Genomic DNA, 23,028 nt, shown 5'->3' on the forward strand with positions numbered 1-23,028 from the left:
TTTTGGTAGAAAGAAAGAGAGGACATATAAACTGAAGGGTACAATGCTGAAGGGGTGCATGAACAGAGGGAACTGGGGGTATGTGTGCACAAATCGTTGAAGGTGGCAGGGCAGGTTGAGAAAGCAGTTATAAAGGCTTACGGAATCCTGGGCTTCATAAATAGAGGTATAGAGTGCAAAAGTGTGGAAATTATGATGAACCTGTATAAAACACTGGTTTGGCCACAACTGGAGTAGTGTGCCCAATTCTGGGCACCACACCTTAGTAAGGATGTGAAGGCCTTAGAGAGGGTGCAGAAAAAATTTACGAGAATGATTCCAGGAATGAGGAACTTCAGTTATGTTGATAGACTAGAGAAGCTGGGGTTGTTCTCCTTAGAGCAGAGAAGATTGAGAGAAGATTTGATAGAGGTGTTCAAAATCATGAGGGGTCTGGACAGAGTAGATAGAGGGATTCTGTTCCCATTGGTAGAAGGGTCGAGAATCAGAGGACACAGATTTAAGGTGATTGGCAAAAGAACCAAAGGCGGCGTAAGAAAAAACTTTTTTACGCAGCGAGTGGTTAAGATCTGGAATGCACTGCCTGAAAGGGTGGAGGAGGCAGATTCAATCACGGCTTTCAAAAGGGAGTTGGATAAGTATCTGAAGGAAAGAAATTTGCAGGGCTACAGGGGAAAGGGACTAGCTGAAGTGTTCTTGCAGAGAGCCAGCACGGGCTAAATGACCTTCTTCTGTGCTGTAACCATTCTATGGTCAGAGATGGCCTTGTCTGTGATCAGAACCTAGGGAGTGGAGACCATGAGAGATGGCAAGCTCAAGGAGGTGGCCTTTAATAGGAGTAGGGAAATTTACGTGGAGGGAGATGTTTTTGGAGGTCAGTGAATTCAAAGGAGAGGGGTCAAAGGGAGCGGAGATAAAGATTGAAATCACAGAGAATGAGGAATCACTCAGTGCAGAGGCTAAGGCAGGAAAGGAGGGAAGATATCTCGGTGAGAAACTCTGGGTGGGGGCAGACAACAAGGACTTTAAAGGAGGTGGGACAAGGTGAAGTAGTCGAAGGTGGAGAAGGTACGAGTAGGGAAAGAGACCAAGGAATGATTTAATTATAACAGTCACACCACCACCACAGTGGTTTGAGCGAGGAAAGTGATGGAAAATAGCCAGGAAGGGAGGCTTCAGTAAGGGGCAAGGTGTCGCCACCACCTGCGAGCCAAGTTTCAGTCAAAGCCAAGATGTCAATGCAATCATCCACAATAGGGCAGTGGATGGCAAGGACCTTGTTTGAAAGTGAATGGACATTCTGGATAGAACGGCTGTCCCATCACTGACACAACTTTACCCAATACTAGACAATTAGTAACTGTAAACTAGAAGGTTGGTGATATTTGGGAAAGAAGCAGCCCTGATCATTTGCACCATATCGTGACTTGTTAAAAACACAACTGCTGCCAATTAGCCACATTGAACAGCAATTGTAGCTAGATCATGGACTGTACAGTCCAATCCAATCCATGATCTATCTACAATTGTACTGTGCATTGGACTGTACGTTTCAAAGTACCCAGTTAGCTATTCAAATCTGAGCTTAAGCCATAAAAACACAGCAAGATTAGATATGGTGCAAATGATCAGGGCTGCTTCTTTCCCAAATATCACCAACCTTCCAGTTTACAGTTACTAATTGTTATCACACTATAAATCAATTACAAATGGTTAAGTGACGAGTGATGCAAAATCTAAGTGATAAGAACTGGTTTTATGATCGATTCCCAGTATTTGGTTTAATTAGTCCAGATTCACCATTGCTATTCTATACAATTTTGTGCACTCAACATAGTGACAAAGTGCCACACAACTGCTAAATTGTTTGTGCAGAATAAAAATCTTGAATTACAGTGTGATGGAGAGTTATTAATTATAGGTGGCTACGAGAAGCCTTTGTCTGCATCAGTTATTCACCTGACATACATTATAAAACAAACACAGAAATTCAAATAATTTTGAGATTCGAATACAATAGAGACCTAGGAAAAGATATGGAAGGAACCCTGGCAGGGTTCCCTTTAAGGTGTGTGTTGGTCTGGAGGTCCCGCGCAGGCCGCTCACCGGCTTTTAAATGGAAAAAAATGTGCAGCAAGATTGGTCGTGCACCCAAAAAAAATTAGAGGGAACCTTGAACCTTGCCCGTAACTCATTTGGCAACTACCGGGTTCTCTGACCAAATACATACAAATTTACTGTTGAACAAGCCTTGATGGATACTACAATCCAGTCAGTCTGTCCAGATTTTTGAGAATCAAATGGATGAATGGAACAAATGAATGTGGAAAGCAGCTGTTAAAGCTTTGAGATATATTGATTAACGAGATTAGCTATGGTTAACAGATGCAGATATACAGCATGCTTAATGTTGTGGAGAAGTTAAAGATGTGACAGAATACAGTTGGTATCAAAATAAGAATGTGGAGAATTTACCCAAGATACAAATTTGAGCCTTTCAAAATGTCTGACAAAGAACGATTATAGCTGAAAGTCCAATCAGAAATTATTGATGATCAACAGCAAAGTTAGGTTACAACAAAAGGGAACAATGAACTCATAAGTAGAGAGTGAAGGATCTGCTGCATGCCCCAAGCAAGAAAATTTCAACAAATACATAAAGCTATTTGCTTATGTGGATAAAGAGATCGTTAGATTTAATCAGAGTACGGCTGTTATTAATCTCAGTGCCGCCCATAGTAATAAAGGTATTTGCAGTCTACTTTAGAAATGTGCCACCACCGCCTGATCTTATGAATAATGGAGAAAATAAACAAGAAAAGTTACTGCAGTGTACTACATGCCTCAAAAACAGAACGAAAATGCACAGACCTGTTACTCCACTGTTATCTGTATCTGTGAAGGAGAAAATTCATAGTGTAACTAAAACAATGAATTCAATTATCTAGAGTGACCGCTCCCCCCAAAAAATAATTAAAGCTATATACTTGATTTAAGCTTGATCAAAAGCTTCCCACCTAATTTTTAATTAATTTAATTAATCAAGGGGCCGTATAGCCTATTCCTGCTCCTATTTCTTATGTTCTTAATTCACTCGACTGAGTATCATTCTAATAAGTATTTTAGGATCCTTAGACAATTGCCAAGTCCTCCCCTCTCTCGAAGATGCTGACATCTTGCTGGAGTACAATGGTATAGTTCCACAGACACCAGTTGGTACCTCACGAAGTGGTGATTATTCTTGCATTAGTCTTGATGGTGAGTGTCAGCAAGCTACACAGTTACACATAGTCAAGAATGTCTATTCTGCCCTGGCTGGGCTTACTAGGATTTATCAAAAATTAATGGTTTCCAAATTTAAGTCTGCAATTTGGATATCCTATTCTCTCAGGTAAACAAGTGCAATACAGAACTAGTAAATGTGGAAAACCCCCCCACAAAGAATATCTTTCTCCCTAACTCAATAAACAGCTCACAATCATGATGGGTTAAAAAAAAAAACACAATTCTACAACCACGTATATTAGGGCCACTGATTTACAGTACAAGGTAAATTCTGTTTTTATTAATTGGGATTCTAGGATTTTTATTGGTGTTTTGGGGATTGAATTCTGCAACTCTATCCATTTTTCAGTAAAAAGTGTAAATCAGTGGCCTTGAGCATGATAAAGAAAATGATGAGAAAACAAGACTCCTTTTTTCACAGTACAGTACCACATCACCACATTGAAATTACAATAATATCCTCCAAATGGCACGATTAACTATAAATACTTTCAACAAATGGTCATGTTCTGGATTAGTGCAGTTGTAGGATTCGATTTTCACTGTAGATGTAACTCCGGAGTTGCAGTGAGGTGGTGCTGGGGAACATGCTTCTGATGAGGGGCAGTGGCACAAATCAATCGTAGTCTCTGTGATTCCAAAAAAGTGCAACACATTTTACAGCCTTCAACCCGACATGGAAGACGACACAGCAGCCAGCTGTGTTCCCAATTTTTAGTCCAGGATCTGAAATACCAAATATCTCATAAATGCTCAGCTTTGCTGGGCGATGCCAACACCAGGACTCTATTGACTGACCAAATGTGCTGTGATTTTTGTATTCTGGAAAACTTTCTGGAACAAACGTGTTGCAATGAGATTAGGCAACTTGATCTTACATTTCATAATCAAATCTCAGAATTCCAAACATGTCAAATCATTCTCGATTTACTTCCACTTAATTAATCCAGTTTTAATAGCTAAAAAAGCTCAATGATAATCTATCTGTTCTGGGCACAAGTATCAGACAGTGGTAACTGACCAGAATATAGAAACACGCTTAAAACCATTCCACAACCTAGTTTAGGGATAACTGACTCAATTGTTAGCGGCATAACAAAATTAGCTCAAGGCCTACCCTCAAGTCCTTTAATCCTATTACATTTTTTATAGCATTTAAAATCAACATTCTCAAGTCTTTATTGTACCAAGAATCAAAATATCCTGGATTTTTAAATAGTTTTAATAATAACTTTTGCAACTATAGTCTGTGCAGTTCTCCTCCCCTTCGCTCCCCCCTCCCAGTCCATATTTCAGGGGACCAGGATAGTGTGTTCCACGCAATAACAACTCACATTTATATAGCGCCTTTAACACTGCAAAACGTCTCAAGGCGTTTCTCAGGAGCAAAATTTGACACTGAGCCACATAGAGATATTAGGACAGGTGGTCAAAGAGGTAAGTTTTAAGGAGCATCTTAAAAGAGGGGGGAGAGGTAGAGGGAATTCTAGAGCTTAGGACCTAGGCAACTGAAGGCACGGCCACCAATTAAAATCGGGGATGCACAAGAGGCCAGAATTGGAGGAGCACAGAGATCTCGGAGGGTTGTAGGGCTGGAGAAGGTTACAGAGATAGGGAGGGTCGAGGCAATGGATGGATTTTAAAACAAGGATGAGAATTTTAAAATTGGGGCTTTCTAGGACCAACGTAGGTCAGCGCACAGGCCTGTTGGTTAAACGGGACTTGTGCGATATAGGATACAGTCAGCAGAGTTCTGGATGAGCTCGAGTTTATGCAGGGTGGAAGATGGGAGCCCGGCCAAGAGAGCGTTGGAATAGTCAAGTCTAGAGGTAACAAAGGGATGGATGAGGATTTCAACAGCAGATGAGCTGAGGCGGGGCGGAGTCTGGTGATGTTACGGAGGTGGAAGCAGGCAGTTTTGGTGATGGAGTGGATATGTGGTTGGAAACTCATCTCGGGGTCAAATGCGACACCAAGGTCACAAACGGTCTGGTTCAGCCTCAGACACTTGCCAGGAAGAGGGATGGAGTCAGTGGCTAGGGAACGGATCTTGTGGCAGGGACTGAAAACAATGGCTTTGGTCTTCCCAATACTTTGTTGGAGGAAATACTTCTTAGGCAGTCCCTCAGAACCAAGGATGACTTGCTTCCATATTAAAAATGAGTTCTCAGGTGACTGATGAGTCCAATGTGGGACCTACAGTCTCTGGCACAGGTGGGGCAGACGGTGGTTGAAGGGGCGGGTGGGTGAGGTGCTTGGGTTGACATGCGCTCCTTCTGCTGCCTGCGCTTGCTCCGAGCGAAGAGACTCAAGGTGTTCAGTGCCTTCCCGGATGCTTCTCCTCCACTTTGTGCGGACTTGGGCCAGGGATTCCCAGGTGTCGGTGGGGATGTTGCACTTTCAAGGAGGCTTTGAGGGTGTCCTTGAAGCGTTTCCTCTGCTCACCTGGGGCTCGCTGTGCCGGAGCTCCGAGTAGAGCACTCGTTTTGGGAGTCTCGTATCGGGCATGCAGACAACGTGACCCGTCCATCGAAGCTGTTCGAGCGTGGTCAAAGCTTCGATGCTGGCCTGAGCAAGAACACGGACGTTGGTGCGCCTATCCTGCCAATGGATTTGCAGGATCTTGCGGAGGCAGCGTTGGTGGTACCTCTCCAGTGCTTTGAGGTTCCTGCTGTACATGGTCCACGTCTCTGAGGTATACAGGAAGGCAGGTATCACTACTGCTCTGTAGACCATGAGCTTGGTGCCGGGTTTGAGGTCCTGGTCTTCAAACACACTTTTCCTCAGGCAATCGAAGGCTGCACTGGCACACTGAAGGCGGTGTTGGACTTCGTCGTCGACGTCTGCCCTTGTTGACAGTAGGCTCCCGAGGTATGGAAAGTGGTCCACGTTGTCCAAGGCCTTGTCATGGATTTTGATAATCGGGGGGGGGGGGGGGGGGGGGGGCGCAGCACTGTGTGGCGGGGGCAGGTTGGTAGAGGAAATACAGGCATGCATACAATAATACTCGACTACACAAAGATTTGAATTAAGAGATGCTGAGGCTGCAGAATAATAGCACTTGGTTATATGCCCTTGAAATGGTGTTTGAAAGCTACGTTGACTGTTCTAGTAATTTTTTCATTTCAGTTCAGTTTACACTCCAGCTTTAAAAAAAATAAAACTCAATTGGAATAGAAAATTACTTCACATGTAATTATGACAAATACTGACACATTTTAAGATGGTCTTAAGTTAAATACCAGGGGATACAAGTCAGAAATGAGCAATATAGGAATTAAGAGGGCAAGTCTTTTTTTAAGCAAGGCAAAGGAAATTATGCTTGTGCAATAAGTTACCAAAGGCAGCCACTGAAGAGAATAGTATGAATGGGTCCAAGAATAAACTAAATGGGTTTCTGGTAGAGAGAAGGGATAAGAGACATGGTGAAAAAGCTGGTAGATGGAACTGAGATTAATGAGCTTCTTGGGTCTAATGGCCATCACCTGCTCTTCAAAATTCCTGTTCCAAACATGACAATGCTGTAATACCTTGTTTCCGTCAACAGGAGTCCTCAGGAAGTGACAAGGATTCAGTGTCAGAAAAATACTATAGCATTTTCAATTTACAACAAATTCCATGGCTCCTGAACCAACAAATTTTGCAGTCACACAATTTTATATCAAGATTGTATCAGAGAAGTATTCTATTCTAATGTCTTAAATCCACCTTTATTCATCCCTCATTTCACTTTCATGAGACCTGCTTTTCATCCTTATTGCTACCAGACACAAGATGCTTCACTTGTGACAAGGAGTTATTCCATATATTTTACATGTGCAAGAATACCCAGAATTTGCAAGTACCTGTACTATTTTTTGTCTTCCACACAAAGAGGAATTCAAATTCACCACTGAAGCCAAGATGTACTGTTAATTCTAAGGGCCCCATTACTCAAGGCTCTGTCTCTTCAGGAAATGCTGCATAATGTAAGTCATTATTTTGCATGTGTAAAGCAGTCATGCATGCAGTGAAATCACATTACCAGAATAAGTTACCTACCACTGAAAACTAAACTGCACATAGTACTGTACTTACCCTCTTCATGGTTGTTCTCCCCTATTGGTATACCAACATAAACCATCACATTAACTGCATCAGACACATCCAGATGGAGGTTTGTGGTTCCTACTTTTCGATCTTCTGTTGTTATTAACCCTAAAGAAGAGAGCACACTTCATTTATTTTGAATTCCAATTCTAGTGCCACATTCAATTAACAAGGTCCACTAGTCTAAAAACCAGATAAGCAGTAAATATTCTTTGAAAGGAGTAACAAAATGGTTGTATTCACTAGAGTTTAGAAGAATGAGAGGGGATCTCATTGAAACGTATAAAATTCTGAAAAGGCTAGACAGACTGGGTGCAGGGAGGATGTTTCCCCTGGCTGGGGGGTCTAGAACGAGAAGTCACAGTCTCAGGATACGGGGTAGGACATTGAGGACTGAGTCAAATTAATATTCTGAAATTTGACACAGCGCAGTGGCACAACTCCATCTTCTTTGATGTCATCGGGTGTTAACTCCAGGGTTTGGGTTGGTTCACTTCTTTCAGCATCATCAAAATCAAAAGAGCGTGGCAGATTGGTGAATATTTTTACAAACTAGGACTGAGATGAGGAGAAATTTCTTCACTCAGAGGATGGTGAACCTGTGGAATTCTCTACCACAGAAGGCTGTGGAGGCCAAGTCACTGAATATACTTAAGGAGATAGATTTCTAGACACAAAAGGTATCAAGGGGTATGGGGAGAGAGTGGGAATATGGTATTGAGATAGAGGATCAGCCATGATCATATTGAATGGCGGAGCAGGCTTGAAGGGCTGAATGGCCTACTCCTGCTCCTGTTTTTCTATGTTTCTATGTTAAAATTACTTTATGTAACCAACTAGAAATTAGAGAAGGAAAACTGAACAAAGGTGTTGAGCAAATAGAAAAATCTCTTATCGACTTCCAGGTGCTCTGCCCCCACCCCAAAAGATGCTGGAAGGCGTTTAAAAGCAATCAGGGTGACTTCCTTAGATGATTCTCTGTGGAAAAGCATCTAGTTTCACCACGGATTAAGATTAGAAACTTGCCTTTTATCCCGTATGATTTGCAATGTTCCGTCTTGTACCACAATGTAGCTTCTGGAAACCAGTAACTATTTTGTGTTTATAGTATCTTCACTGGTACCTATTAAATCTGGTAACCAAGAATTATTTCGAACTGACAATCAAAGTACCCCGGTTAAAACATCAGAAGAGACAAGATGGTCACTGAAGATAAAGCACAGCAGGCCCACAAAACAGATCTGTATTTATGGTAAACTCAAACAGCTCCCATCAGCTTTTAAGCAGTGGATTCAGGTAGAGGTCTCTACTTAGTAAATTCAGGACAGCATTACCTAAAAAGCTTTTTTTTTAATAATTTTGTTTTTTTGCAGTTCTGCACCATAACCAGACAGAAAGGATATGATGTTCATCAAGCAAAGTATAGGTGTCAATTAAGTAGCTTCATTTCAATGACAAGAATGTTGAAGATGTACATAAGTGAAGAACTAAGTTCATCAGATTCCCTGTAAAACTTTAAAAGCAGTGTATACGGCTTTGGATATCATGTCTTTATCTACATCATCCCACGTTGGGTTTCCAGTTACACATATAATCCTCCAATAAGCCTCGCAGGAGAGGCACCAATTTGGACCTATGCCAGAGACAATGGAAGTACAAGTTCTGGCATGTCAGATGTTACTATTAGCATACCTGTTTCGTCATTACTAGCTAGTACTTTATGTCCATCATTTATGTCTGAGTGAATCACTGCCCGTCATGACTGCTGGGAATATCAAAAACTTCTCTTCGAAGGTTTGGAAATTAAAACATCCACAAAATACTAAACTCTGGTAACTATATTCACAAGACAATGTCCATGAGTTGAATATTACACTTTATTGGAATGCACTGGATAATATACTGTGTAGGTATGGTTTGCCTGGATTCAATATTTATGCAATAGAAAGATTAGGCTAGGTTCGGGGATTTTATATGGTAGGAATACACTGAAATTCCAGGCTTGGATCCAAATCTGTAATCATCTACACTGAAACATACATAGGATTTTAAACCAAGTTTGTGGAAGGACGGGAATTAAAATGTTGACATTCCTGTGCTAAACAGACAGAACATTTAAATACAACTTGCAATACTCACCATAGGCATTGTACATCTTTGGTCCTAGGTCAGGCCGCACAAAATAATTCGGGAGTCTTGAAGCCAGGTTTAACCTCCCATCTCTCTTTGTGTATTCAGGTAGAGGGAGGTTGTTCATCAAATCATCAAACCTGCAAAACAAGACAGACAACAATTCCTGCGTGTGTAATATACAGAGCCCGAAGATGTCGGCATGAAATGCAAATTTTATTACCTGGTTGGCATCATGTCCCTAAAGTCTTCACCCGGAGGCCAGTCTTTGAGCTTCAAAACCATCGGCTGCCCATCATCAGACTTCAAACGATCTGTCACAAAAACGTAATTCAAATTAGACCCCAGGAATTTTGAATAAGTGGTTGTGGCTCTCTAGTTTTATCTGTTTATCCTCATGAATGATCATACCTACAGACTGTTTTATGAGTACAGCTCAATTTCAACATGCAAGTTATGCCATTATTCATAGTGGGAGGGGGGAACTACTGGGACACTAACTCATCATGGAATTGACATCATACTTTTACAATAATAGCACATTCTAAGACTAGACAGACCAATGAAACTGAAAAGCACAAGGCATTACTCTATTGTATTTCCTTGGCAAAACAGGTACTGAGAGGGTAGGTAACTTTTATATTGGCCCAGAAATTCGGGTCTCCACGGGTGAGTACGCACGGGGTACTCACCCGTAAGCCCAATGGGAGTGCCGGTTTCGTGCATGCACTGCGCATACGCGGGAAACCGGCACTTCCGTTCCCCTGAAAGAAGGGGTTAAGAGGTGGAACGCGTGCGCAGGAGAGGCAGCGCGTGCGCAACAAACTTACGTTTTTTTTTTCTTTTTGCAGGTTTTCCCGGGAAGGTAAGTCTCCAGAAGTTAGACATGTAAAAAGCAGTCGCAAGACCTGCTTTTTACAAGTGGTGAATTAATTAAAATTAAAACATTTTTTCCACAGGTTTATTATTTTTAAATACTTTAAAGAAAGGCAAGTTTATTTTTAGCCCCGTTAGAAAATAAAATTATTTTTTTCAAAATAGTTATTTCATGTAATTTATAGTTTATTTAAAAAAAAAAAATTATTTGAAGATTTAGTGATGTTTTGGAGCTTATAGTATTTATAGGTTTGACAGCTCTTCCTATGAAACTTATGAATGAAGCATTCCCTGCTACCATTGGCTCTCCATGGCCCACGTGATCCCAGGGGACGCATCGAACTAACTGCGCCCCGGGATACGCAAGCACTGCGCGCCGGCAGTTGGAGCAGGCCCAGGATCGGAATTCCACGGGGGCTCACAGCTCAACAGCCGGCGCGCAAGATAAGTGCAGGTCGGAGGCTTGCACCCGCGGGAAGCCTCCGACCCGAATTTCTGGGCCATTAATGTATATTTCTAATTTAAAGCTGGACAGATTCATGCGTACATATATCACGCTGACAAGGATCTACCGGCTATAGTGGCAGTTGAGTAAGTTATTGTGCAGAACATTTATATAATTAGAGTAGCCCCCAAGTCCCTTTCATCATCTAGTGTTAGAAGCAGCATTGTTAAGAGTGCAAAATATATCCCTGGGTACACTAACTATGGCCACAGATTGAATTTAGTACCTTATCCTGCTGAAAATGGCATTGTAAAGGGAAAACATCAACGAACAACTGATTTAGCGTTTTCAAATGACAGTGAGGCTCTTATAATGAGTATTTACATTTAAAACATATAGGCCTAGAAATTGGGTTTTGGCTTAGCCAGGGCTTTAGCGCCGGAAGTTAGTGCCGGCGCTAAGTCCCCCTGCGCGCGCCAAAAATTCAGTAGCGCCGCGCCCAAACGGCTGCCGGCGCTACTGAAGGGTCTTAGCGCCTGGAAAAGGGCGCTAACTGCCGTTTAGCGCCGCAATTCCGGCGCTGCGGCACCCGATGCGGTACGGCAGGCTGGGGAAGTGCAGGCCTCCTCCTTCCGTTAAGGAGGAGCTGCCTGCACCCGGCCGCGGCCCGCGCAAATCTGTTTAAAAATGAGCCCGGCACCTCGGACAAGTGCCGGGCTTGCATCTGTTCCGGGGGGGGGGGGGGGGGGTGTGGAGAAGTCCGGGGAGGGAGCTGCGGGCAGGCGGCTGGCGGGAAAGCGGCCGGCCGCCGCGGGGCCTTTAATGCGCCGGCGCAAACACATGTTGGACTCTGTTGCCAGAGTCTTAGTTGCGGCTGCCATGGGTGAGGCGGCCACAACTGAATATTCGGCGCTGGGGCCCGTCGGCATGGCAACCGGGACGCTGCGCACACCGATGACGTCATCGGTGCCGGCGCAGCGCTACCGGTGCAACGCCGCTTTAGGGCCCCAGGGAATTTTTCAACTGGCCATAACTCTGGCGCTAGTCCCTCTAGCGCCTCAAAAGCTGCGCTAAGGCTAGTGAATTTCTAGGCCATATAATCATGAAATGTATATGTTTTACAAACTACTTGGTAACATACTGGTCAGATATCTCGAACAGGATTTTTTCTTTTAATGAAGGCCAAGCTGAAGGGTGTAGACCATGATCAATGGACTGGGTTTAAATTTTTTCCATAGTCCCTATTATTAAAGTTGCATTATTCATCACTGTGTCTTCCTGCAAGCGGTTCAGAAGTCTCTGGAGAACAATGGGTGAGGTAGAGGGTCTCTGAGATATTAATTTATTGTACCATGTCTGGGGCAAGGCTCTTCAGGTTCATGGTCTTCATGCTCTGGGTCACTCATGCATGGAAGCTGTCCTACCACCTCACTAGGTGTGTCTAACAAGCAACACTATTAACGCTAAACATCTGCTACACTCAAGGTGGAGGAGGAAAACAGTTTCCATCAGTTAGGAGCAGCATCTTACCAAGTTCTGAATGATGGCAGTCATTTGAGTTAACTCCTCAGGCTATAACCTCATACTATTTTACCATTGGACAGCTGGTTGAATCATCACTCCTCAATTTACAGTGAACAGTAGGCTCTGACTTGTGTTTTTAAAAAAAAATCCTGAAATAGTTTTCCAGAAGTTGATGTTAAAAATCAAAATTTCAAACATTCATCCTGCGCCTATGAATGATTTTTAACTAACTCTAAATGTCAGTACGGTTATCAGCAGAGTTACTGGTTTACTATGACTGCATAAATCAAATTAGTTCATTATAAATTCTGGGATTTTTGCTGGCATTTTGGAGATTACATTTATTGATCATATTCATTTTCCATGAAAACAGAAAACTGGTGGCCTTGATTGTCAGTTATGGGAAGACTGTACAAAACTGTTCCCCTTTTGGTTTTCAAGCAGGGGCTTGAAATTACAATATTTAACATGATTTGGAAAAATAATCCCTGTACTTACTTGCAATGACCTCAAAACCATCCCAGAAGTCCCGGACTTTCACATCAGAGATGATGGCACAATTCCTACAGTTGACCAGATCAACCTCTTGGTCCCCAAACTCCTGGCTGAAAGCTTCAGGTTTCCAGAGGGCTGCATTCAGCTTCTTATGGACACCTGACACCAACACCGGCTGAGAAGAAAAATACATTAGCCATGAGAGAAAGGTTTGCCTAGGATTCAAGGCCCTCTTCAATTGAGTTACATCTTTCTCAGAACCAAGGAGTATGTCATTTACCTGAATTAAATAATTACTCATCAACATGGTCAGCACTAACAAAAATATCAAGCCAGTAAATGGAGCTTTCTCCATGATTAAGCAGTCACTTGATGGAAGATCAAGAGGTTCCAAAAATTTTTACCTGCTGGTGTGATGCAATACAGAACACTTTTAACCTGCGCAACTTTGGGAGTTTACATTCACAGCTGACTAGGGTGAAGTAATCAGGCGTGCAAGGAGTTCTTAAAGGGAAAAGCCCAGGTAACGTTTTGCATACAGAAAGGGAACTCTACGCTTTGAATACAGAGATTACAAAATGAAAAAAATCCAACTTTCTTCCTCATGCATTTATCTCTACATAAAAATAAAATATCATATTAGTGCAAAATCAGACAATGGGATAAAACCTAGAAAGCTACGGCCAGGTTGAAATAGCAGTTGTCATACTGATCTATCAGATTAAGACAATAATTCTCAATGAAACCATGTGAATTAATCCACATAGCTGCTTTACAGATTGGCCTAAACTTAGAAATATGAAATGCTTAAACTGGAGAACTTTGCAATTACTGGATTCCATTTAGTAACATAAATAAATGAGAAAATTGATTAAGTGTTAAGATTATGGAAGAAAACTGAGCCATGCTTCTAGAACAAAGCATAATATACAAGGAGGGCCAAGGGACTAATAAGGCCTCAAAGTTTTAGATGGCTTCTTCCTATTTGGAGGGATGGGCCATTGTGCGTGCAGAATGAGGATGAATGGAGGAATCCACTGGATATTTTTAAATAATTCCTTTTATGGCACATTGATGAACAATTAGTGTGGCAGTGGATGCTTTTCTACCCCCACCACACCTAAAGTGACGACAGTCTTCCCACTTCCATCATTAACTAGCCAGCCAGAAACTTATTCAAAGACTTGCAAGCGTGCATCTATTATGGGGGATCATTCTCAGTGTCTACAAGTGTACCTGTCCCTGTTTCCAGCACTCCCTGAAGATCTTCCAGTTATTTTTGTTGCTGGGGTCTTGCAGGCAGAGCAGACGACCATCACAGAGCCAGCAGTGTTGAGTGTTTGGATCGAGAACACTCATTTCCATTACGCCTTGCTTCTTGGTCTCCTTCAGGGCCTCTGTAGGATTCCCACTTCGCTTTGACGTGTCTGTAGACATTTTGTTCTCCACTACCGATGCAATTATGTGATCCAGGAAGTTTGGTAGGCCTCCCTTCCCCTTATCAGTCTGTATTTAAAAAAAATGCAACAAAAAAAACTAGGGTAAACAATTAACGGCAGTACCTGTTAACAAGGAGTCACTTCAAATGATACAGCTGTTCCCATCCAAAGAGGGAGCCAGAATCTAATATTTTGGACCAGTAACTCATAGCCTATATAACAGAAGAATGAAAAAGGCTGTAAAGACCCCCAAGCATCTAGAACATTTTTATTTTCCTTCACTTTTGACACCAAGCCCATATCCCCCCTCATCCCTATTGAATAAGAAATCTGCTCATTCTTTCCGGAAATGCTTCTACTGATTTTGCATTTACTGAATTAGATGGCAGTCTATCCTATAAGCTACCTGTGCAGCAATTAATCTTATTTTACTAGCTTGTAATTGTATGTTCACTGTTCAGCAGAACAAATTTCTCCACCGTTCACACCAGTGATTCTTTTCCCTATATAAAATGGTTAGATCATGTTGTCTATTAGTATTTGCGTCCAAATGAAACAGATTTGCCAGTCTCTCAAATTGAGTTAATACTCAGTAGTATTCCTTTCTCTGAACCTTTACTAATCCCTGTATCCTTTTATAAGTATGGTAACCCAAATTGGACACAATACTCCATGTGTGGCCTCACCATAGACTTGTGCTATCTACTTATACATCAATATTCTTTTTACTTCAATATCTGTTGTTGAATTAGGACTCTGGTAATTTTTTATCAAGTTACTTAATGTTCATGTACGATAGCAAACTACTGCAGATGCTGGAAATCCGAAATAACAACAGAAAGTGCTGGAAAAACTCAGCAGGCCAGGCAACATCCGTGGAGAGAGAAATAGATTCAACGTTTCAGGTCAAAACCCTTTGTCAAGACCCTTAATGTTCATGTTTTCCCACTCCAAGAGGAAATTCTAAATAGGCCAGTTAGAAGCCAGAGTGAGCTCCATGAATATCCACATCCTCAATGATGGTGGAGCCCAGCACATGAGTGCAAAAGACAAGGCTGAAGCGTTTGCAACCATCTTCAGCATGAAGTGCTGAGTGGATGATCGATATCGGCCTCCTCCGGAGGTCCCCACCACCACAGAAGCCAGTCTTCAGCCAATTTGATTCACTTCACGTGACATCAAGAAACGGCTGAGCACACTGGATACTGCAAAGGCTATGGGCCCCAACAACATCCCGGCTATCGTGCTGAAGACTTGTGCTCCAGAACTAGCCGTGCCTCTAGCCAAGCTATTCCAGTACAGCTACAACACTGGCATCTATCCAACAATTTGGAAAACTGCCCAGGTATGTCCTGTCCACAAAAAGCAGGACAAATCCAATCCGGCCAATCACCGCCCCATCAGTCTACTCTCAATCATCAGCAAAGTGATGGAAGGTGTCATCGACAGTACTATCAAGCGGCATTTACTCACCAATAACCTGCTCACTGATGCCCAGTTTGGGTTCCGCCAAGACCACTTGGCTCCCGACCTCATTACAGCCTTGGTCCAAACATGGACAAAGGAGCTGAATTCCAGAGGTGAGGAGAGTGTGACTGCCCTTGACATTAAGGCAGCATTTCAGAGTGTGGCATCTAGGAGCCCTAGTAAAACTGAAGTCAATGGGAATCCGGGGGGGGAACTCTCCATTGGCTGGAGTCATACCAAGCACAGAGGAAGATGGTTGTGGTGGATGAAGTTCAATCATCACAACTCCAGGACATCGCTGCAGGAGTTCCTCAGGGCAGTGTCCTAGGCCCAACCATCTTCAGCTGTTTCATCAATGACCTTCCCTCCAACATAAGGTCAGAAATGGGGATGTTCGCTGATGACTGCAGTGTTCAGTGCCATTCACAACTCCTCAGATAATGAAGCAGTCCATGCCCGCATGCAACAAGACCTCGATGACGTTCAGGCTTAGGCTGATAAGTGGTAGGTAAAATTCGCGCCACATAAGTGCCAGGCAATGACTACCTCCAACAAGCAAGAGTCTAACCACCGCCCTTTGACATTCAACGGCATTACCATTGCCGAATCTCCCACCATCAACATCCTGGGGGGGGGTCACCATTGACCAGAAACTTAACTGGACCAGCCACGTAAATACTGTGGCAGCAAGAGCAGGTCAGAGGCCAGGTATTCTGCGGCGAGTGTCTCACCTCCTGACTCCCCAAATCCTTTCCACCATCTACAAGGCACAAGTAAGGAGTGTGATGGAATGCTCTCCACTTGCCTGGATGAGTGCAGCTGCAACAACACAAGAAGCTCAACACCATCCAGGACAAAGCAGCCCGCTTGATTGGCACCCCATCCACCACCTTAAACATTCACTCCCTCCACCACTGGCGTACCGTGGCTGCAGTGTGTACCATCTACAAGATGCACTGCAGCAACTTGCCAAGGCCTCTTCGGCAGCACCTCCCAAACCCGCGACCTCTTCCACCTAGAAGGAAAAGAGCAGCAGGCGCATGGGAAAACCACCACCTCCAAGCTCCCCTCCAAGTCACACACCATCCTGACTTGGAAGTATATCGCTGTTCCTTCATCGTCGATGGGTCAAAATCCTGGAACTCCCTCTCTAACAGCACTGTGGGAGTACCATCACCACACGGACTGCAGCGGTTCAAGAAGGTAGCTCACCACCACCTTCTCGAGAGTAATTAGGGATGGGCAATAAATGCTGGCCTTGCCAGCAACACCCACATCCCATGAATGAAAAAGCTCCCTTAGGTTTTGATACCAGCACAATATCAAGGTGAAAAACTATATATTTTGTTTAATATCCAGAATTTCAAACATTACATTTCTGTTATTCATACTTACCGTTGATACAGATGTGAAGACCGATGGAAATGGAAGGCTAGTCTCAGCAGCTCCCCGCTGTAATTTCCCTGGGGCAGAATTTAGCAGATCCCTAAGGCTTGAACCTTCTGTCTTGGTGGTTGAGGGGCCTCCAGATAAAAGGCTGCTGAACGGCTCTAAAATGGAGGGAGGCTTGGACAAAGCATTGAATGAGTCCAGTGCTAAGGGAGGCCTGGAGTCTTGGCTTTGGCTCAACACAGATCGCAAAGAACTACTGCTTTCTGGGAAGTAAGGAAAAATGAAATGTTGAACTATAATATAAATCGACGTGGATTAGAGAAGGCAACAACCATGTTCTTTTTCTATTATTAGTGCTGGCTAACATTGGAATTACTACAAATGAAAGCTTCCATAAAGAGCATTTGCAGGTGCCCTGAATCACAGACATTACTAGGTGTGTGAAAATCTGGTTATCCGCTTGTGCTCATTAGGTACGAACCATCACAAATCTGATCCAAGGATACATTAGGTCTGAAAGGAAGATTTTAATCACTGCTGCATCAAGCGGTTACAAGGCACTGTATACTGTGACCAACCATCCCCAACAGTCACTCAATTAAATCTCTAATGAGTTGGGAGGCCAACTGACATCTAAAGGCCAGCACTGCACCAATAACTCATTTCTAAAAAGGTAAAGCTGCTTCCAGTAGACTGGTATCCATGAACTGTGTTTATACTGTTAAATTGAGCTCCAGCATCCTGGCAGCAGATTCGAACACCCAGTTTTTTTTTTTTTTTTTTAAGGTCTACAAGTCTGCTACTGGAATAGGGAGCCAGATTTGGCAGTGCAAACACTGGGAGCTCATTTGTGGATGCAGTTTCCCATGGGAAATCACTGAAGCCATGGTCCCTTGAAAATGTTGACATTGATAAAATCATGCATATTATATTAAGTTGTCTCCTCTGGGAGGATGCATCAGTTCTTTCTCCCAGAGGAGGCAGAACATAATTATAACAAATAGTTCTTTACAGCAGGAGCCCTGTTCTACAGCATTTTAAAGTCCAAATTTGGCAGCAAACCCAAGCCAATTCTGCAGCAACAGAAGGCGAATTCTGTGTCAGCTTCACCCAGTTGCTGCGGCACATCACTAAGGTAGTCTACACTTAATTATGCCGTAACTGTATCAAGTTTGTAAGCTGAAGGGAAGCACAAGTTTAGGCATGATCTACATGGTACCAACTGGTGCCACCTCACTGGAGTAAGCCATCTATACAAAAACAGAGGAAGTTGACCCCATAAACTTGGCTTGTACTCTTGTGTATAGAAGGTGGTTGATGGGTTATCTAATCGAAGTTTTTAAAATGACAAAAGGATTTGGTACGGTAGATACAGAGAAACTATTTCCTCTGGTGGGGGAATCCAGAACACAGGGGCAAAATCTTAAGATTAGCTAGGTCATTCTGGAGTAAAATCAGGAGGCACTTTTCCACACAAAGAGTAGTGGAAATCTAAAAAACTCTCCCCCAAAGGCGGATGCTGGGTCAATTGATATTTTCAAGACGTAGATAATTAAGCGTTTTGTTAGGTCAGGGGATCAAGCGATATGGAGCAAAGGTGGGTAAATGGAGTCGAGGTACAGATCAGTCATGATTTGATCGAATGGTGGAACAGGCTCGAGGGCTGAATGGCCTACTCCTATTCCTATGTTCCCAGGTGAGCGTAATGCAGGACATGGGCTCATCCCCTTGGGTACAAGATTTCAACTTGTGGTGACACCCTAGTTACCCACTATCAATAGTACAGATTCTTAGAGCTTACTTCTGCAGTAGAACTTGCCTTAGTGGATCATCTCCCCTCTCTGATGCTAGTTTCAATGCATACTGGATGACAATCCCAAACAAAGTATGAGGCATTTTGAGTGACCACTGGTAATGATGAATGAATGACCACTTGCAGCATCACTTGTTTTAGGTGATCTGGTTATCAAGTCAATGGACACTATCCTCAAAAATATTTTCAACTAACAACTTGACAAAACAACAAACGAAAACTGAAGTGGTTTTACAGCAGGAAATAACAGTCTGATGAAGCAAAAAGCAACTGACATCTCAGTCGCAGGAAGATAAGAACATATGTTGAGGTGAATAGCATAGATGCATTTAAGGGGAAGCTAGATAGCACATGAAGAAAGGAATAAAAGGATATACTGATAGGGTTAGATGAAGAGGCTCACGGGAGCATAAACACCGGCATAGACCAGTTGGGCCGAATGGCCTGTTTCTGTGCTGTAGACTATGTAACTCTATATCTGGAGAACATCCTTGATGCTATGATATACTGAGGGCATGCTGTGCTGTTGGGAGGTAGAATCTCAGAGAAGATGTTAAACTGAAGTCCCAACTGCCTTTTCAGGTAGACATAAAAGACCTCACTGCACTATTTGAAAAGCAGGGGAGTTCTCCTGGTGTCCTGGTCAACATTTATAACTCAATCAGCACCACCAAAAACAGCTTAACTGGTCATTTTGTCATTGCTATTGTAGGGCTTTGCTTTGTGCAAATTGGCTGCTGCATTTGCTGCAAGTGGCTAGAGTTCAAAATAATTAATTGGCCATGAAGCGCTTTGGGATGTCTTGAGGATGCCAAAAGCATAATAATATCAAATGTTGGTTCTTTCTTTTCTTTAAAGGGGCTATACATTCAGTGATTTGCCCCAACTATAATCTAGGCTTAAATCTGCATTATGTGGGAATGAAGTATATCTAGATTATAAATCTGATGGGTTCTGATCTTGAAGTCACTGGTGTTGATCACAGGGAAAGCACCAACGTTGTTCAGTATGTATGGTATTAATGCCTTTTATGTTAGTTTTCCCCAAGTCTTAATGGTATTTTGCCAGTCATTTCCTTCTTTCACTCTTACTATTAAAGTTCTCTTAAAAAATTCTCTCTCCAGTTTTCTTCCAACTTCCTCAGTATTACTCCTCTTCTTCTTAGGCAGTCCCTCAGAACCGAGGATGACTTGCCTCCACATTAAAATGAGTTCTCAGGTGACTGATGAGTCCAATGCGGGACCTACCGTCTCTGTCACAGGTGGGACAGACGGTGGTTGAAGGGGCGGGTGGGTGGGGTGCTTGGGTTGACATGTGCTTGGCTTCCGCTTGCTCCCAGTGATTACCAACTCACTTATAGTACTCAGTGTTTGCCATCTGGTGACAGGGAATGGGTACTACAGCAGTGTAATTTTACAGTTCATTAATATCCTAAATGTGATCTGAATTTGCCCAATTTGGATCAAATTAGATAGATTTGTACCTTTAAAGCATCTCTCCCTGCATGCACATGTTTATTAAGTCACATCCCGTTATGAATTATCTGCCATGATGACTGTTACACAACTGCCAGTGTCAGGCAGTCATCACAGAATCAAAAGAATATTTCTGTATGCTCAAAAATATATTTGCAAAACTCTCCCCATCCCCCGCAAAAAGTGATCAGCACAGCACCCCATTTAATTACACCAATTCAAACAGTCAAATTATAAAGTGATAGAATGACACACTCTGGGATTAGACTGAACTATTAAAATATAAAAGGAACCTTACCTTTCTTCTCCTCCTTTGCTTTCTGTGTGGCCAGGTCAGCCAGCCAGTGCAATGCAGATGTAGTGTCTGCTGAACTCAGCATGCTGTCCTTCAAGGTGGATGTGGTGGAGACCCCTTCGTTGTCACTTACAAAGGTCACATTATTGCTACTGCTCTCACCCAGATTCATGTTATTGTCTTCACCAGCCTCGCCGCTGCTGCTGTCTGCTGGCTCTGGTTTCACGTCCACGAAACCGCCATCTGCCGGAGGCAACATCGCAGAGCCTCCACTGCTTACAGACACTTCATTCGTAGCAAGTGCACTGGCAGGATTTGGCAGACTGCTTGAAAGCTAAGAGAGTTCAGAATTTCAAATATAACTAAATTGTTTATTGTATCCCTTTACAAATGGCAAGATTGGTTTAAGTGCATAGAAGTTACAACAAAGAAACTGGCAATTCAGCCTAATGTGTCGGTGCTGGTGTTTACCCTCCACACAAGCAAATAGTTCTAAACACATTTACGCACCCCATTCCCATATCCCTTCATCCACCTTTTCAATCCAATCATTAATACTGACATAGTTTCTGCCTCAACAACTAACCCTGTAAGTGAATTCCATAACCTCAAAGCTCTCTGAAGAAGCTTCTCTGCTCTCTGGTCTAAATCTCGTACATTTAATCTTGTATCTATGGTCCCTCGTTCTTGACTCAACTACAGCAGTCTGATTCCATCTATTTTGTCGCAATCCTTTCAGAATTTTAAACACTTCTATTATATCGCCCAGTAATCTGCGTTGTTCGAATGAAAAAAAAACCAACTTTTCAAGTTTTTCTTCATATTTGTATTTCCTCATACCAGGCAGAAACCTCAATATCCTCCCTGTAGTGTGAAAGCAAGAAGGGCTTTCTATGCCATCAAAAAATCAATCCAAATAGAAATCCCAATTAGCATTTGGCTCAAAATTTTCAAATCAGTAATTGAACCAATTGCACTCTATGGCAGTGAGGTCTGGGGACCACTAACACAACAAGATTTTGCAAAATGGGACAAACACCCAATTGAGATCCTACATGCGGAATTCTGTAAAAGTATCCTCCGGACTCAAAGGAAAACAGTAAACAACGCATGCAGGGCGGAACTAGGCCAATACCCATTAATAATCACTATCCAAAAAAGAGCCACCAAATTTTGGAATCACCTACAAATGAGCAACCACCAATGCTATCACTACGACGCCCTGAAATGCCAAGAGCTGACCATAAAGAAGAATACCCTCAGTCAACTAGTCCTGGGACTCAATAAAGTAACTAATAACAATACTAACAATAACCAGCCCCAGGACAGTGACAGGGTAACACAAAGAATTCGACCCAACACAATCGTCGCTAAGCAAAAGGAAAAATATCTGTCATATTGGGCAGAAACAACAAAAACCCAAAGCAAACTCAATTGCTACTTGGCCCTAAACAGACAATACAACATAGCTGATTACCTGACCATGGTAAAGGATAACAAACTGAGAAGAACCTTGACAAGGTACAGACTTAGCGAACATAGCCTAGCGATCGAAAAAGGCAGACACAGGCAGACCAGGCTGCCAAGAGAAGACAGGATATGCTCTCACTGCAGTCAGGGAGTAGTTGAGACAGAGATGCACTTCCTCACAGCCTGTGGAAAATATCAGGGCATCAGAGAGAATTTCTATCAAAAATTCTCACAAATATGCCCTGAATTCAGAAATCTGACTGACAACCAAAAACTCCCATTCCTACTGGGGGAGGAGAGAAGCTGTGTAACACTGGCGGCACACTATGTTACAGCTTGCCATGAACAGAGGGACAACCAGTAAACTAAGACAAGAGTATATATAAACAAGGCGAAAATATATTTATAAACTCAGGGATATACCTGTTTATACACTGTATGAATGGAACCGCGTTTATGTGTTCAACCATAAATGTATTTTGATGCTTTGGCAACATAAGATGTACCTTATCATGCCAATAAAGCGATTTGTATTGTATTGTATTGTGAAGCCCAATACTGCACTCAGTACCCCACAGAGGCCTTATACAAGTTTTATAGAGGCTCATCACTACCTCTTGGATTTTATATTCTATATCTTGAGATAATACCTAGAGCTTCAATAGCTTTTTTTTTTTTTTAAATAGCCATATGAACCTGAAGTTGTGTCTTTAATATCTAGTGAACCTGTACGCCCACATCCCTCTGCTCTTCCACAGCACCAAGCTTACTTCCACTCAGAGTATAATTACTGCTGTTTGTTGTAACCAAAATGCATCAAATAGAACCTTTAC

At 42.6% G+C, this 23,028-nt stretch overlaps 1 protein-coding gene across 3 annotated transcripts in view; it reads right to left on the bottom strand.

Moving 5' to 3' along the window:
* The window catches only part of kdm3b (lysine (K)-specific demethylase 3B), a 179,244-nt gene that overhangs the window by 18,177 nt on the left and 138,039 nt on the right, over positions 1-23,028 (bottom strand). For 2 of the 3 annotated variants that reach the window (XM_085995467.1, XM_085995466.1), the window contains exons 16-23: positions 20,729-21,059; positions 17,146-17,405; positions 14,081-14,350; positions 12,848-13,019; positions 9,728-9,818; positions 9,514-9,644; positions 7,363-7,482; positions 2,872-2,895 (exon numbers count right to left, since the gene is read on the bottom strand). In XM_085995467.1, coding sequence (XP_085851593.1) covers positions 2,872-2,895; positions 7,363-7,482; positions 9,514-9,644; positions 9,728-9,818; positions 12,848-13,019; positions 14,081-14,350; positions 17,146-17,405; positions 20,729-21,059 — 1,399 coding nt within the window. The remainder of the gene's footprint in view (positions 1-2,871; positions 2,896-7,362; positions 7,483-9,513; positions 9,645-9,727; positions 9,819-12,847; positions 13,020-14,080; positions 14,351-17,145; positions 17,406-20,728; positions 21,060-23,028) is intronic. The other variant, XM_085995468.1, reaches the window with a different exon arrangement.

The sequence above is a fragment of the Somniosus microcephalus genome, chromosome 8, assembly GCF_052327205.1.
Source record: "Somniosus microcephalus isolate GS21.2 chromosome 8, FLI_Smic_1.0, whole genome shotgun sequence".
In the NCBI taxonomy this organism is placed as follows: Eukaryota; Metazoa; Chordata; class Chondrichthyes; order Squaliformes; family Somniosidae; genus Somniosus; species Somniosus microcephalus.